Source organism: Crinia signifera, chromosome 6, assembly GCF_055691185.1.
Source record: "Crinia signifera chromosome 6, ASM5569118v1, whole genome shotgun sequence".
NCBI classification, from domain to species: Eukaryota; Metazoa; Chordata; class Amphibia; order Anura; family Myobatrachidae; genus Crinia; species Crinia signifera.
Window position 1 is genome coordinate 280163680 of NC_139222.1, and position 15259 is coordinate 280178938.

General features: G+C 50.1%; 1 protein-coding gene across 2 annotated transcripts in view; it reads right to left on the minus strand.

Moving 5' to 3' along the window:
• Positions 1-15259, minus strand: part of TDRD1 (tudor domain containing 1) — a 137685-nt gene that overhangs the window by 97009 nt on the left and 25417 nt on the right. For both annotated transcript variants that reach the window (XM_083149757.1, XM_083149758.1), the window contains one exon: positions 1979-2081. In XM_083149757.1, the coding sequence (XP_083005883.1) occupies positions 1979-2081 (103 nt within the window). The remainder of the gene's footprint in view (positions 1-1978; positions 2082-15259) is intronic.

Genomic DNA, 15259 nt, shown 5'->3' on the forward strand with positions numbered 1-15259 from the left:
CGCTGCTTCACGGCGGACATTCCCTACAGGAGACAGCTCTGACGGCAGTAACGTGATTCCAATTGCTACAATACGGATACTATTATAGCTAAATACGAACTGGTTATACTCACAGCCATTGCAGCTTATGAGAATTGGCCACATTACTAAAAACGTATAATTGTCGGGTGAATTTGTTTCCATTTGAACACCCATACTCACGTTTGTTTTCATACAGCAACACTTCCTAATTCATGTGTGGGTTTAGTACCAGTATACTCATTGGTGCCGCTGCACCGTAAGGAACTGCAATTACCTACATTATTGAATTCTATGAGGATTAGTGTAATATGCTGTCTGAGTGAACCGTTTTGGCATCACCACAGTTACACTCCTACTACAGCAAACAACAAATATTAATATAATATAACCAGGTACCCAGCAGCAATTAGATAAATCAGTACACAGACCTCAGTAACCAGTTGGGAACACTTTTCCTCAATATAAACAAATTAAATAATTGGTGAAGGAATATTGTAAAGTGTCTCCTAAACATCGCCACAGGCGTCTATTAATACTGTGACAGTGGATCTAAGACTCCGCACGTGCATTTTTTAATTGCACTGTATTCACGTGTTTCATGTTTGTCCTATTTCGCAGTCCTTTTTTTAAATTAAAACAATAAAAAGGTATATTTTATGATCTCTTTCTTGCAAATTGGTGCACCACTAAAGACAAACCTTTCTCCTTCCTTTTAATAAATTTATATTACACTGGGACACCGAAAGAGTTTGTTAGGACTATAGGCCCATACACATTGGGCGACTGAGATGAAAGCCGCTCAAAACAGGAGGTTTGAGCGGCTTTCAGGTCAAAGCCGCCCAGTGTGTATGGCCCGGTGTTGAGCGCTGCTGCGTGCTCCTGTAACAGAGGAGCGGCTTTCGGGACAGCTTTGCTTAGCTCTGCAAAGCTGTCCTCCCACCTCTGTCGGTGCTGGGCAGGGGGAAACCGCTCAGTGTGTATGCACTGAGCAGCTTTCCCCACAGCGATGATGGTCATCATCGCTGTCCATACACGCTGGGCATAGTTGCTCAGTGTGTATGGACCTTTAGGCTTTGGCATCTCCTGGCCCCAATTCCATTAACACATGAGGCTCCATTTGGATATACCAAAGTGTAGACATATTTATTAAACAAAAAATAATTAAACATGTGCTGGTGTCACTGCATCACTGAAAAACCTTAACAGTCGCAGGTCTCCAGCATTTCTAGACCATAAAATAAATCTTTAGCATGTGTCACCACCATTCCTGAACCCCGGTGCCTCTAGGTGGTGTCACCACCATTCCTGGACCCCGGTGCCTCTAGGTGGTGTCGCCACCATTCCTGGACCCCGGTGCCTCTAGGTGGTGTCACCACCATTCCTGGACCCCGGTGCCTCTAGGTGGTGTCACCACCATTCCTGGACCCCGGTGCCTCTAGGTGGTGTCGCCACCATTCCTGGACCCCGGTGAATCTAGGTGGTGTCGCCACCATTCCTGGACCCCGGTGCCTCTAGGTGGTGTCGCCACCATTCCTGGACCCCGGTGCCTCTAGGTGGTGTCGCCACCATTCCTGGACCCCGGTGCCTCTAGGTGGTGTCGCCACCATTCCTGGACCCCGGTGCCTCTAGGTGGTGTCGCCACCATTCCTGGACCCCGGTGCCTCTAGGTGGTGTCACCACCATTCCTGGACCCCGGTGCCTCTAGGTGGTGTCACCACCATTCCTGGACCCCGGTGCCTCTAGGTGGTGTCACCACCATTCCTGGACCCCGGTGCCTCTAGGTGGTGTCACCACCATTCCTGATTAGAGTAGCTATGGGAGCTCCATCCCAGCAATATTCCCTGCGCGCAGTATTGTATCGACCACACCGAGTTCATTACTATAATAGCCTAGACACTGGAGAATTAGCATAGTACTTGCGGAGCGATAGTATTGTGAATTCAGAAAAGTCACTCACGGAGTCAATGGCTTGCAATATAAAGAATGCTCCCTCCAGTCATCCTTCTGGCACTGCAGTGAGCAGTAGTAGGTTTGGTGGCACTGGGAGCATCTCCTTGTCCCTGTATGCAATAGAAAGAGATATGTAACCAACGTTTTCTTACAGATAACACTATACCCATAACAAATAGAAACAAAGATCATCCGGGATGGTATCTCGTATACATGAATAGTTCATTTTACACTAACTTAAGTTATGCCCCTTACACAAGAGCTGACTGAGTATCTGTGCTTAGCGATGCAGTTACGCACAGATCGCTCAGCATGCAGCACTGCACCAGCGATCTGTCACGGCCAGTGTTCTCTGGATGCAGTTACGCACAGATCGCTCAGCATGCAGCACAGCACCAGTGATCTGTCACTGCCAGTGTTCTCTGGATGCAGTTACGCACAGATCGCTCAGCATGCAGCACTGCACCAGTGATCTGTCACTGCCAGTGTTCTCTGGATGCAGTTACGCACAGATCGCTCAGCATGCAGCGCTACACCAGTGATCTGTGCCGAGTTATCTGTCACAGCCAGTGTTCTCTGGATGCAGTTACGCACAGTTCGCAGCGCTGCACCAGTGATCTGTGCTGAGTTATCCGTCACTGCCAGTGTTCTCTGGATGCATTTACGCACAGATCGCTCAGCATGCAGCGCTGCACCAGTGATCTGTGCTGAGTTATCCGTCACTGCCAGTGTTCTCTGGATGCATTTACGCACAGATCGCTCAGCATGCAGCGCTGTACCAGTGATCTGTGCCGAGTTATCTGTCACTACCAGTGTTCTCTGGATGCAGTTACGCACAGATCGCTCAGCATGCAGCACAGCACCAGTGATCTGTCACGGCCAGTGTTCTCTGGATGCAGTTATGCACAGATCGCTCAGCATGCAGCACTGCACCAGCGATCTGTGCTGAGTTATCCGTCACTGCCAGTGTTCTCTGGATGCAGTTACGCACAGATCGCTCAGCATGCAGCACAGCACCAGTGATCTGTCACTGCCAGTGTTCTCTGGATGCAGTTACGCACAGATCGCTCAGCATGCAGCGCTACACCAGTGATCTGTGCCGAGTTATCTGTCACAGCCAGTGTTCTCTGGATGCAGTTACGCACAGTTCGCAGCGCTGCACCAGTGATCTGTGCTGAGTTATCCGTCACTGCCAGTGTTCTCTGGATGCATTTACGCACAGATCGCTCAGCATGCAGCGCTGCACCAGTGATCTGTGCTGAGTTATCCGTCACTGCCAGTGTTCTCTTGATGCATTTACGCACAGATCGTTTAGCATGCAGCGCTGTACCAGTGATCTGTGCCGAGTTATCTGTCACTACCAGTGTTCTCTGGATGCAGTTACGCACAGATCGCTCAGCATGCAGCGCTACACCAGTGATCTGTGCCGAGTTATCTGTCACAGCCAGTGTTCTCTGGATGCAGTTACGCACAGATCGCTCAGCATGCAGCACTGCACCAGTGATCTGTGCTGAGTTATTCGTCACTGCCAGTGTTCTCGGGATGCAGTTACGCACAGATCGCTCAGCATGCAGCACTGCACCAGCGATCTGTGCTGAGTTATCCGTCACTGCCAGTGTTCTCTGGATGCAGTTACGCACAGATCGCTCAGCATGCAGCACAGCACCAGTGATCTGTCACGGCCAGTGTTCTCTGGATGCAGTTATGCACAGATCGCTCAGCATGCAGCACTGCACCAGCGATCTGTGCTGAGTTATCCGTCACTGCCAGTGTTCTCTGGATGCAGTTACGCACAGATCGCTCAGCATGCAGCACTGCACCAGTGATCTGTGCTGAGTTATCCGTCACTGCCAGTGTTCTCGGGATGCAGTTACGCACAGATCGCTCAGCATGCAGCACTGCACCAGCGATCTGTCACGGCCAGTGTTCTCTGGATGCAGTTATGCACAGATCGCTCAGCATGCAGCACAGCACCAGTCATCTGTGCTGAGTTATCCGTCACTGCCAGTGTTCTCTGGATGCAGTTACGCACAGATCGCTCAGCATGCAGCACAGCACCAGTGATCTGTCACGGCCAGTGTTCTCTGGATGCAGTTATGCACAGATCGCTCAGCATGCAGCACTGCACCAGCGATCTGTGCTGAGTTATCCGTCACTGCCAGTGTTCTCTGGATGCAGTTACGCACAGATCGCTCAGCATGCAGCACAGCACCAGTGATCTGTCACGGCCAGTGTTCTCTGGATGCAGTTATGCACAGATCGCTCAGCATGCAGCGCTGCACCAGTGGTCTGTGCTGAGTTATCCGTCACTGCCAGTGTTCTCTGGATGCAGTAACGCACAGATCGCTCAGCATGCAGCGCTGCACCAGTGATCTGTCACGGCCAGTGTTCTCTGGATGCAGTTACGCACAGATCGCTCAGCATGCAGCGCTGCACCAGTGATCTGTGCTGAGTTATCCGTCATGGCCAGTGTTCTCTGGATGCAGTTACGCACAGTTCGCAGCGCTGCACCAGTGATCTGTGCTGAGTTATCCGTCACTGCCAGTGTTCTCTGGATGCATTTACGCACAGATCGCTCAGCATGCAGCGCTGCACCAGTGATCTGTGCTGAGTTATCAGTCACTACCAGTGTTCTCTGGATGCAGTTACGCACAGATCGCTCAGCATGCAGCGCTACACCAGTGATCTGTGCCGAGTTATCTGTCACTGCCAGTGTTCTCTGGATGCAGTTACACACAGATCGCTCAGCATGCAGCGCTACACCAGTGATCTGTGCTGAGTTATCCGTCACTGCCAGTGTTCTCGGGATGCAGTTACGCACAGATCGCTCAGCATGTAGCGCTGCACCAGTGATCTGTGCCGAGTTATCCGTCACGGCCACTTTTCTCTGGATGCAGTTACGCACAGATCGCTCAGCACACAGTGCTGCACCAGTTATCTGTGCTGAGTTATCCGTCACTACCAGTGTTCTCTGGATGCAGTTACGCACAGATCGCTCAGCATGCAGCGCTGCACCAGTGATCTGTGCTGAGTTATCTGTCACGGCCAGTGTTCTCTGGATGCAGTAACGCACAGATCGCTCAGCACGCAGTGCTGCACCAGTGATCTGTGCTGAGTTATCCGTCACTGCCAGTGTTCTCTGGATACAGTTACGCACAGATCGCTCAGCATGCAGCGCTGCACCAGTGATCTGTGCTGAGTTATTCATTACGGCCAGTGTTCTCTGGAGAGAGAACAATTGACGATCACTAGATATACACTCATGCAGTATATACATCTAGTCAGGCGATAGCGATGAGTAGAGACCATGCATACACACAAAGCGATCCATGCTTCATTTCTAAGCAATCTATTCCGATTGCTTAGACATGTGTATGGCCCAATACAATTTTTATATGTAGTTAATGCTGCTCACGTTCACAAGTATTTAAATTTGACCTATTCAATCTATCCGACTTATATCCGACTGTCAAAAGTTTTCCAACGGTTGTGAAACTCAATGATCGGAGAAACGTCGCAGATTCAACAATTTATTTTTCGACAATGCAGATTCGACTTTGAAAATGGTTGAATAGATAGGTGCTGATCTTTGTCAGAAATATTGTCACACTGAATACCACCCTATGTGATCTAGTGGCTAAATTCTTGCCCACTTGGTGGACGTCTATCAATAGACTTGTTTAGAATTGCAGACTAGTTTAAGGTTTGATGTTTCCATGACTTGCTAATAAGCTTGAATTTTCTTGGTGGATTACCAATTTGACACAACTTTTTCAATACATCAGAATTATTTTCCATTCTGTACCATTGAGATACCCCTGATGGGTATGCGGACACTGTATCGACAATGTCTAGGTCGACCGCTAATGGTATACAGTGACTAGGTTGACACCTAAGAATGGTCGACATACCCTAGGTCAGCGTTGTTCAACCACACTGCCGCGGCACACTAGTGCTCCTTGAGATGTTCTCAAGGTTGCCCCCAGATCTAGAGATGCCCGCACCAGTTTACAGCCACCACCAGTTCATCTGTTATTCACTCTTGTGAGGACCAATGTATTTTATTTTTGTTACCTGTGAGGACCAGTGTGATTGTATATGGGGACCAATGAGTTTGCTTTTTTTTCCCTGTGGGGTCTGATGGTGTGTCTTGGCGATTTTAAGATCTTGATGGAATTTACATTTAACTACTCTAAACAATAAAATGTATACACACGTATACCTATGATTGCATGTAGATGTAAAAGAGCGCCACACATCTGGAGATTTTATGAATAAAAATAATGAATATATTTATTAGTTAGCTACAATTCATTCTAAAAAAAAACAATAAACATAAAAACTGAATAGTAAGATAAAATTAGTAGTGCAACATATCAGTTCCATAATAAATTAATAGCAATTGATATTATTATACTGTATTAGCTCCGGAGTGGTACCACCTTTTTAATTAATGAGTAAATAGAGTCTCTGAATACTCAAAGGGCATAGTATTAGATGGCCAGTTCTTTAGGGATCCCGTAAATGGAAAAAGCAGATGAAATGGTGGATTAGCCCACCTGATGTGAGGTAATAAGCAATCCTCAGCTTTTTAATAGGGAGATGAATGAACAGCGGTAATACCTCTTACTGAATGAGTCCAATCCTCACGGCAGCCAAGAGATGGTAAACACGAGTGTCAAGTGCTGCTCAAGCTACACCCGCATAGCGGTCGGCATAAAGCCGGCTGGCAGCTGTAGACGTTTAAGCAGGTAGCGAGCGGCACAAACCTGTGATGGATTGCAGGTATACTGTGAACAAAGGGAGAAAGGCTATTTTTCTCTTAAACCAAATCAATAAAGCCGATTTGTGGAATTTCAGAGAGGCTAGTTTTAAGCCAATGTCAAGGCCCCTTTGAAGAAATGCCAGGATTCTAGCAACCATAAAAACTTTAGGGTCATACTTCCGAAATGCACATCATGAAAAATAGGTGTGCCAGACCCGGTAGTAAATTCTGGCTGACGCTGGTTTGTGTGCCTGAATCATAGTCCTGGCTACCTTGGCAGAAAAACCCTTGTTCTTTAGCAGGGCAGTCTCAAGCGCCATGCCGTCAAAGACAGGCGCTGAAGATCTGGGTACAGACAAGGTCCCTGACTCAGTCCACCCGGGGAGGTAAGCAGAAGGGTGGCTGGAATTACTATTGTTGCAGGTCCACGTACAAATGTCGGTGTGGCCAGGCCGGGGCTATAAAGAGGAGATCCCCGCCTTCCTGTCTAACTTTCCTGATTACCCTGGGAATCATGGATATTGGAGGAAAGACATAAGGAAGAGGATAATTCCATTGTACTGACAGAGCATCCCTGAAGCTGGCTTCAGGATCCCTGGACCTTGACCCGAACATTGACACTTTGTTTTTGTGCCTGGATGTCATTAGGTCTGCGTCCGGTAGGCCCCAGCGGTCTACCAGAAGAGAGAACACCTCAGGGTGGAGCGACCATTCCTCCGGATGGATATCTTGGCGGCTTAGAGAGTCTGCTTCCCAATTTAGTATGCCTGGGATGAAGACCGCCGACAGAGCTAGATAAAAGATGCTGTTCTGCCCAAGGATCTTGGACACTTCTCGGAGAGCTGCTGCACTGGGAGTGCCGCCCTGGCGATTTATGTACGCCACTGCTGTGGCATTGTGCGAACTAATTTGGACTGGTTTTCATTGAAGGAGGTCCTTTGAACGGATAAGGGCGTTGTAAACTGCCCGAAGCTCCAGCACATTGATGGAGCTCCAGCACATTGATGGAAAGTCGAGTTTCCGGTATGGCCCACACGCCTTGCAAGAATCGGGATTCTACTACCGCCCCCCAGCTTTGAAGACTGGCATCCACTCTGAGAACCAAAATGGGCGACCCTGGGTTAAGTGATCTGTTTGAAGCTGCCAATGAAGTGAAGGTGTTCCGCCATAACTGCCATGATTCTCGTAAAAACTCTGGGAGCAGTAGCAAGGCCGAATGGAAGGGCCTGGAACTGAAAATGGCGAGCCTGAATAGCAAACCTCAGATATTTTTGGTGTGCTGGTAGAATTGGGACATGCAAGTAAGCATCCCAACGGTCCAGGGAGACCATGTAATCCCTGGTTCCAGTTCTAGGATTATTGTCCGTAAAGTCTCCATCCAGAACTTTGGGACCTTTACCACTTTGTTGCGTAATTACAGGTTGTGCATCAGTTTAAGTCCCGCTTGGTTTTGGGAGGGACTTGCTGGTGTTGTGGGACGATAACCTGAGATTGTAGAAGAGAGTTTAGGATCTTTAGTAACTGCTCCGCTCTGTGTGGGTTGTGAGGAAGACCCGTGCAAAAGAACCTCTGTGGGGGGGTTCTGGGGTAGGCTTGGCCCCTGGCCTTGCCCTGGGGACGAAAGGAGGTGGGTTTGGATTTTTGTGACAGAGCCGTGGGGAGACACGCAGTCTTCGCTGCTGCTAGAGAAGCCCCAATTTTATTAAGCTCCTCTCCAAATATGTTTTCCCCTTTAAAGGGCAAAAGTTCCAAGGTCTTTTTGAATTCCAGGTCAGCCTTCCAAGGCCTTAACCAAATAATGCGACGGGCCTAGCAGATGCTTTTGCTGCTACAGACAGGGCCTCCATTATGTATAATGTGGCTTGTTTGATGTGATGCACACATAGTCTGGCATCCTCAGATGCATCTGGGGTAAGTTCCACTTCTAGGACCTGTAACCAGGGTAAAATGGCCTTAGCCGCCCAGGTTGCTGCTATGGTAGGTCCGTGGTGACAGGAAGCACCGATGGATTAACTAGTCTGGTAACATGTGAGTCTACCTGAGGAGGAATTTCCCAGGGTTTACAATCCTCAGGGGGCAGAGGATATCTGGATAAAAGCCTTTTAGAAATAGTAGACGTTTTGTCCAAGGCTTCCCACTGATCCTTCCGGACCTCAACTAAATGATCTGAGCGAGGGAATTGGGCCTTGATGACTTTCTGTTTTTTTAAAACATTTCTAGTCTTAGCAGTTGGTTGCGGTTCCTCAGAGTCAGACAGTAAGTCTAAACGGATTGCCTCAATTAGGGCTGATACATTCGTTGTTTCCGCCTGTGAAACAAGGGTCCACTCTGGGAAAATAGGATCATCATCATCGTTGTCATCATTATCTTCATCTGTGTCATTATCCTGTACTACTGGGAGTTAGGAAACAGACAGGTTGTACAGTATTAGGTAGTAACTTTTGCATGGCTACCGTGGTCTGTTGCAAGGTCTGCACTGTGGTCGACAAGGCAGCCACCCATGGTTAGACCACAGGGGGTGATATAGTAGGAGGTGGAAGGCGATCCACTAGGGTGCCTAATAACTGCTGAAAGGCTGCCTAGGGAGGTTATTGGGAAACCGTGGCAGAGGACTGGCCAGGGGGGATATTTCAATTAACACAGAGACTCCTGGATGACATCCTGCTCAGACAAGCCTGCAGCACAAGCCTTGCAGGACAAGACCTTGGGAGACTGTCTGAGTGTGCCCCCGTTTGGACTACCCAAAGGGGAAACAGCGTACAATAGGTATAACCTGAGAGGAAATCCTAGACTGATACACCAGATGTATGTGACCTGAGAGGATAAACCTCTAAATCTTCTGAGGAAGATATTGAGAAATACAGTGGACAGTTACAAGTTACTGACAGAGAACGAGAGAAAAGACTAGCACTTTACAGGCACATACAGTCACTACAGAGTAGCTTGCTGAAGCAAATCAATGCTAAAGCACCCTATTCAACCACTGTGCCCTATGGAGTAAGTGGGATGAGGGGAGACTGTACCCGCACTCTGGGAGACTCTGGCCTCATGTAGAAGATAGCTGCTGGTCTGAGAGTTAGGCAGGAACAGAGACAGAACAGCTTCCTGGGCGGCAGATCTGCAGGAGATTGGCGCCCAAAGCTGGGGGAGGTGCTACAGGCTAAGGGCCACCTCCCCTATGCTGGACTTCACCCACCGATGCCTTAATAAAATGGAGGAGGTATCCTCAGCCTGCACTCACGCCCCGGTGGTCTAGTGGAGGCCCTGCCGCAAGCAGCAGTGTCCACCCCAGCTGCTGCTGCACTCTCCTTAACACACAGCACAGCAGCCTTACCTGCTCCCGGATACACTGCCTGGGGGAGAATCCAGCGGTGCTAGACGCAGTTGCTCTCTCCCGCCGAGTACCCCTCTGACCCAGGTCGTGGGGAAGTTCCAGCGCCAATGGGAGTAATGTGGCTGCCGCGCCGCCGTCAGATGATTGACAGTGGGGGCGACCCGGCCGCCTAAGCGGCTCAGTATAAAAATAAAAAGCTTCTTTTGGGTTTACCTCAGAATCCTGCTGAAAATAATGGTGCTGCAGCTTCCTGTTGGCACCAAACAAAAACTGAAGAGCTGAGCATGGAGGCGGGTTTATAGGGGAGAGGGACCAGGCATCCTGGGAAGCTTAAAGAAGCTTCCCTGATTGATGCCACGGACCCCTGGATCCGCCTACATCCCCGATGTCCCATGTGATTTTTTAAATCATTGAGTGGGAAAATGAGATTTATGTCTTACCTGGTAAATCTCTTTCTTCGAGGACATCAGGGGCCACAGCGTTACAGTGGGTAGTAAGGAGATGGGAGAGCACCAGCACCCTAGAGGTTAAACTTGAACTGCCTCCCAGGCAGCCGGGCTCCTCCTCTACCCCGCCTCCAGGCCAGGAAGCTCAGTTTTTTTAACAAGCCAAGGCAGGAGATAAGATAGAAGGAAGAAAAGCACCGCACAGAAACACATTCTGAACATGTTAGTACCCTCAACCGAGGGATAATATAACATAATCATAACTTAACCATAACGGAAGTAAAGCAGGCGCGGCAGGGAGGGATCCCTGTGGCCCCTGATGTCCTCGAAGAAAGAGATTTACCAGGTAAGACATAAATCTCATTTTCTCCTTCGGGAGACATCAGGGGCCACAGCGTTACAGTGGGACGTCCTAAAGCAGCCACCTATGGGTGGGGACGCGCCTGTGCCGCAGCCAACACACTCTGGCCGAAGGCCGAGTCCTGGGAGGCAAACGTGTCAAAAGCGTAAAAACGCAAGACAGTAATGGCGGACGACCAAGTCGCCGCCCTGCAAATTAGCTCAACTTTAGCACCGCCTCTTACAGCCCAGGACACCTCCACAGACCTAACGGAATGTGCCTGAATCCCTGCCGGAACCGGGAGGGAGGTGTCCAAATATGCCTGCCAGAGCGACTCCAGCGGGCAGTAGTTTGCGTAGAGGCGGGCCACCCTCTCATCCGAACACCATATAGTACAAAGAGAGAGAGAGAGAGAGTCTGACTAGTGCAACAGCCTAGAACGGTGCACATAGCACATAAATGCGCCCCGGCCGGACAACGTCCAAGGAGGACCAAGCCGTAGTAACAACAGACTGTCTAAATGCCGGAACAATAATGTCCTGGTTGACCTGAAAGCCGGACACCACCTAAGGTAGGTGAGAAGGGACGGTAGGAAAAACCGCCCGGTTATAACCAAGAACCAAGGACTTACAGGACAGAGCTGACAGGTCAGAGACTCCCCTGGCCAAAGCTATCGCCAACAAGGAAACGATCTTCCAGGCGAGTCAACACAGGTCCACCGACCGCAAGGGCACAAAAGGTGGGCCCTGAAGAAGTCAGGATTAGAGAGATCCCAGTGGGCAACTGGGGTAACTAAGGGAGGCTGGATATGCAAGACATCCTGCAGGAATGTACAGGCATCCTTCGACAGGGCCACCCGTCGACAGAACAAGATGTGCAAGGCTGAAATCCGAACCTTTAAAGATGATCAACGCAACCCAGCCTCCAGACCCTTCTGCAAGAAGGACAGAACCCTAGCCAGGTAGTAAGTCCCGGAATCTGAAGCGTAGAGTTCGCAGCAGGAAAAGTAAGCCCTCCATATGCGATGGTACACCCCATCTAGGGAGGTTTCCTCGCCCTGAGCATGGTGGAGTGAAACCCGCTGGGTCTTATCCGGGAGGTCTCAATAGCCACCCCGTCAAAGCCAAGTGCCTCAAAGCCGAAAGAGAGAGGCGGACCATGAGAGCATGCCTGTGTCCAGGGGTAAGCGAATAGGAGGGGCTACTGACTGCAGATCCGAAAACCAGATCCGTCTGGGCCAAGGTGGAGCAACCAGAATCAACGTGCCGCCCTCCGGCTTCAGCTTGCGAGACAATCGCAAAAGGAGGAAAGTGGTGGAAAGGCGCCATCAGTGTGGACGGCCACGGTGCGGACAGGGCGTCTACCAGGCAAGCCCCCCCCCCCCCCCCTCCGGGTCGCAAGACCAGGACCCGCACAGTGGTGGTTTGAGGGTATGGCGAGAGGCTGTCAAGGCCACCTCGGTTGGGCCCCACCATTGTACCAGCATCTGAAACATCACTCTAAGGAGGGTCAAGTCGTCGGCATCACAGGTCTGACGGCCGAGGAAGACCGCCACCCAATTCTGGACTGCCAGGATAAAAATTTCTGAAAAAGCAGGGATCATCTCTGAAAGATGCCGGATGCTTCTGTCATAGTGGGCTGACAACTAGTGCCACCCTGGTGGTTAACATATGCCACCCTTGTCGCAATGTCCGACTGGACTTGCACCGGCCAACCCCTAAGTTAGGGTTCCGCCAAGCGGACTGCCCGGAAGATTGTCTTTAGTTCGAGGACGATGATGGAGGGCTGGGCCACTAGAGTGGTCCAGATACCCTGGAACGACCTTTGAGAAGTGACCACCCCCCAAACACGGGAGGCTAGCATGCATGGCTCCAGTAGCGAGGTCCCGTCCAGAAGCCCCCAGGAAAGGGGGGCCCTGCTGGAGACCAGGCGAACTTCTGGGCATGGATATTGTGGGAGGAAACCGGAGTACCAGGAGTAAACTCATGCAAGTCTGGGGAGAATATACAAACTCCGCACAGTTAGGGCCATGGTGGGAATCGAACCCATGACCTCAGCGCAGTGAAGCAGTAATGTTAACCACTACACTATCCGTGCTGCTCCTTGGACAGTATTGTAGAGGGTTGGCATGGAACTGAGCCTATTCTGCCAATTCGAAGGCCGATCCACCAACCCCAGGGACCCCACGCAGGCATGCACAGACACCTGCCAGGGGGACAAGAGATGTCTGATCCTGGACTGTAGAGCCAGATGGCAATCCCCCAGAAGGGATATCCTCTGCCGAATGGTATCTAAACCGGCCACCATATTTGGCACTGGCCCAAATAAAAAGGAACCCTCAAAAAGGGACTGAGTTCAGGCCTTCCAAGAGCACAGACACTGGTATGTGTGTGCAGCTATGGCCGAGGGTGACCCTCTGGAGGCGATTGGTGTAATTTCTAGAGCCGTCACCCCCAGGTAAAGTGTCACCTGATACTCAATAGAAGGTAGCAGGGTTTCCTCCGACACCCCTTATGCAGCGTCCGCTGTGAGAGAAGTTGCTCACGCAACTAAGGCCTTAGCCACCCAAGCAGATGCCTGGGGCAGGAGTGCGTCCACTTTAGGGACAGTCTCCCAGGGGACTATGTCCTCCTGTGGAAGGGGGTAAAAGGAAGGGAAACCGCCGATGGCAAGCTAAACTTTCTGTTAGGAATCTCCCAACTGATGACCTTAGTCGAGTTCACAGATATACGGAATAAATCCAGAATACACCTAGGGAGACACCCAAAGGTGTAGGCGGCTCAGCGGGGTCGTTTAAGGTAAGGACCTATTTGACAGCTGAGACCAAGGTCGGCACCTCAAGACGAGGTGGGGGGGATTCACCTTATCACAGGCCCCCCATCTTCCATACCGTCGTCGACGGTCCCCTCTAGACAATGCTAATCCCAGGTGTCCTCCTCTCTGTGTCTGCTGACGGAGGAGTCTGGATGACGGGGGTATCTGCGTCTACCTGCAGGTACAGAGTGCTTCCACTGTGCGGGGAGCTACACCCGCCAAGGATGGGGACGGCATTTCTGGGGACCTTGTCCGGAGGCAGATAAGCACTCACCCAAGGGATGATGCCGATCCAAGGCTGCTACTAGCTGCACCGGCAACGGAGTAAAGAACATGGCCCAAGCAGGCTCCTGTTTTCTAGAGGAGGCTGTACCTGTGGGCATCACCCAGGCATTGTAGCAGCCTGCGTATAAGCCGTCCTGTACTAGTAATGGGGGCATAGGCCAGCATTACAGGATGTACAAGACATCTACGCCGGAGCCCCAGAGTCACTGGGACTGGTACCCCTGGAAGACGTTGCAGTATTATAGCACTGTGAACCGGCTGCTAAAGCACAGGTAAGACAATGTACTACAAGTATAGAAGGCATACAATGCCATAGAATAGGCGGGTAGCCTATATGGTACCGCTAACACAGTATTCTCTGACCAACAGAGATAATGTTCAAGCCATACACCGTAAGCTGGTACTACGTATACCTTGCGGTGGCGTAGACATTTGGCCCATATGTACGGCTAACACAGCATACTTCTGTTTTAAATTTTGCATTGTGGGAAGAAACCGGAGTACACGGAGTAACCCCACTAAAACACGGAGAGAACGTACAAACTCTGCACAGTTAGGGTCATAGTGGGAATTGAACCCACGACCTGAGCTGTGCTGCCCCCACAGTACGCAGTAAGCTAGTACTAGGCACATATAGCAATCATTGGCAGGCAGCCTTTCTGACAGGCAGTGATAGTGTTACACAGTGCAGAGCCAGCCTGTGATATACATACAATGCAGTGATATAGACAGTGCAGTGATATACATACAATAGACAGCTGCAGTGATATAGACCGGCAGTCTATACGGTACAGACAATGCCGTATGCATCTGAGCCAGCTTGTAATAGACATACAAAGCAGTGATATAGACATAGTAGTAGTAGTAGTAGTACGTTTATTTATAAGGCGCCGCAAAGTGTCCGCAGCGCCGTACATAGCAAACAAAAAAAAACAAATTACAAGGTAACGTACAGGGTGTGTAGAAAGATACAGTATAAATAGGGGTATAGCTGGTAGAACTAAAATCAGCATCAGTTCAGAAGTAGGTGTCAAAATTGTCAAGGAGACTGAAGATGAAGTAGAGGAAGGGAAGAACAGGACAGGAGCACAGGTGAGGTAATGAGGTAGGGTGAGTACGTGAGGAAGGAGGGCCCTGCTCATAAGAGTTAACATACTAAAAATAGGTGGGTGGACGAACGAAATACAATAGGATAAGTAGGAACGGAGGGGAACGGAGGCAGGATAGGAGGATCAAAAGAGGTTAGGAAGAGGGATAGGCTAGTCGAAAAAAGTGGGTTTTGAGGGAGCGCTTGAAGGAGGTAA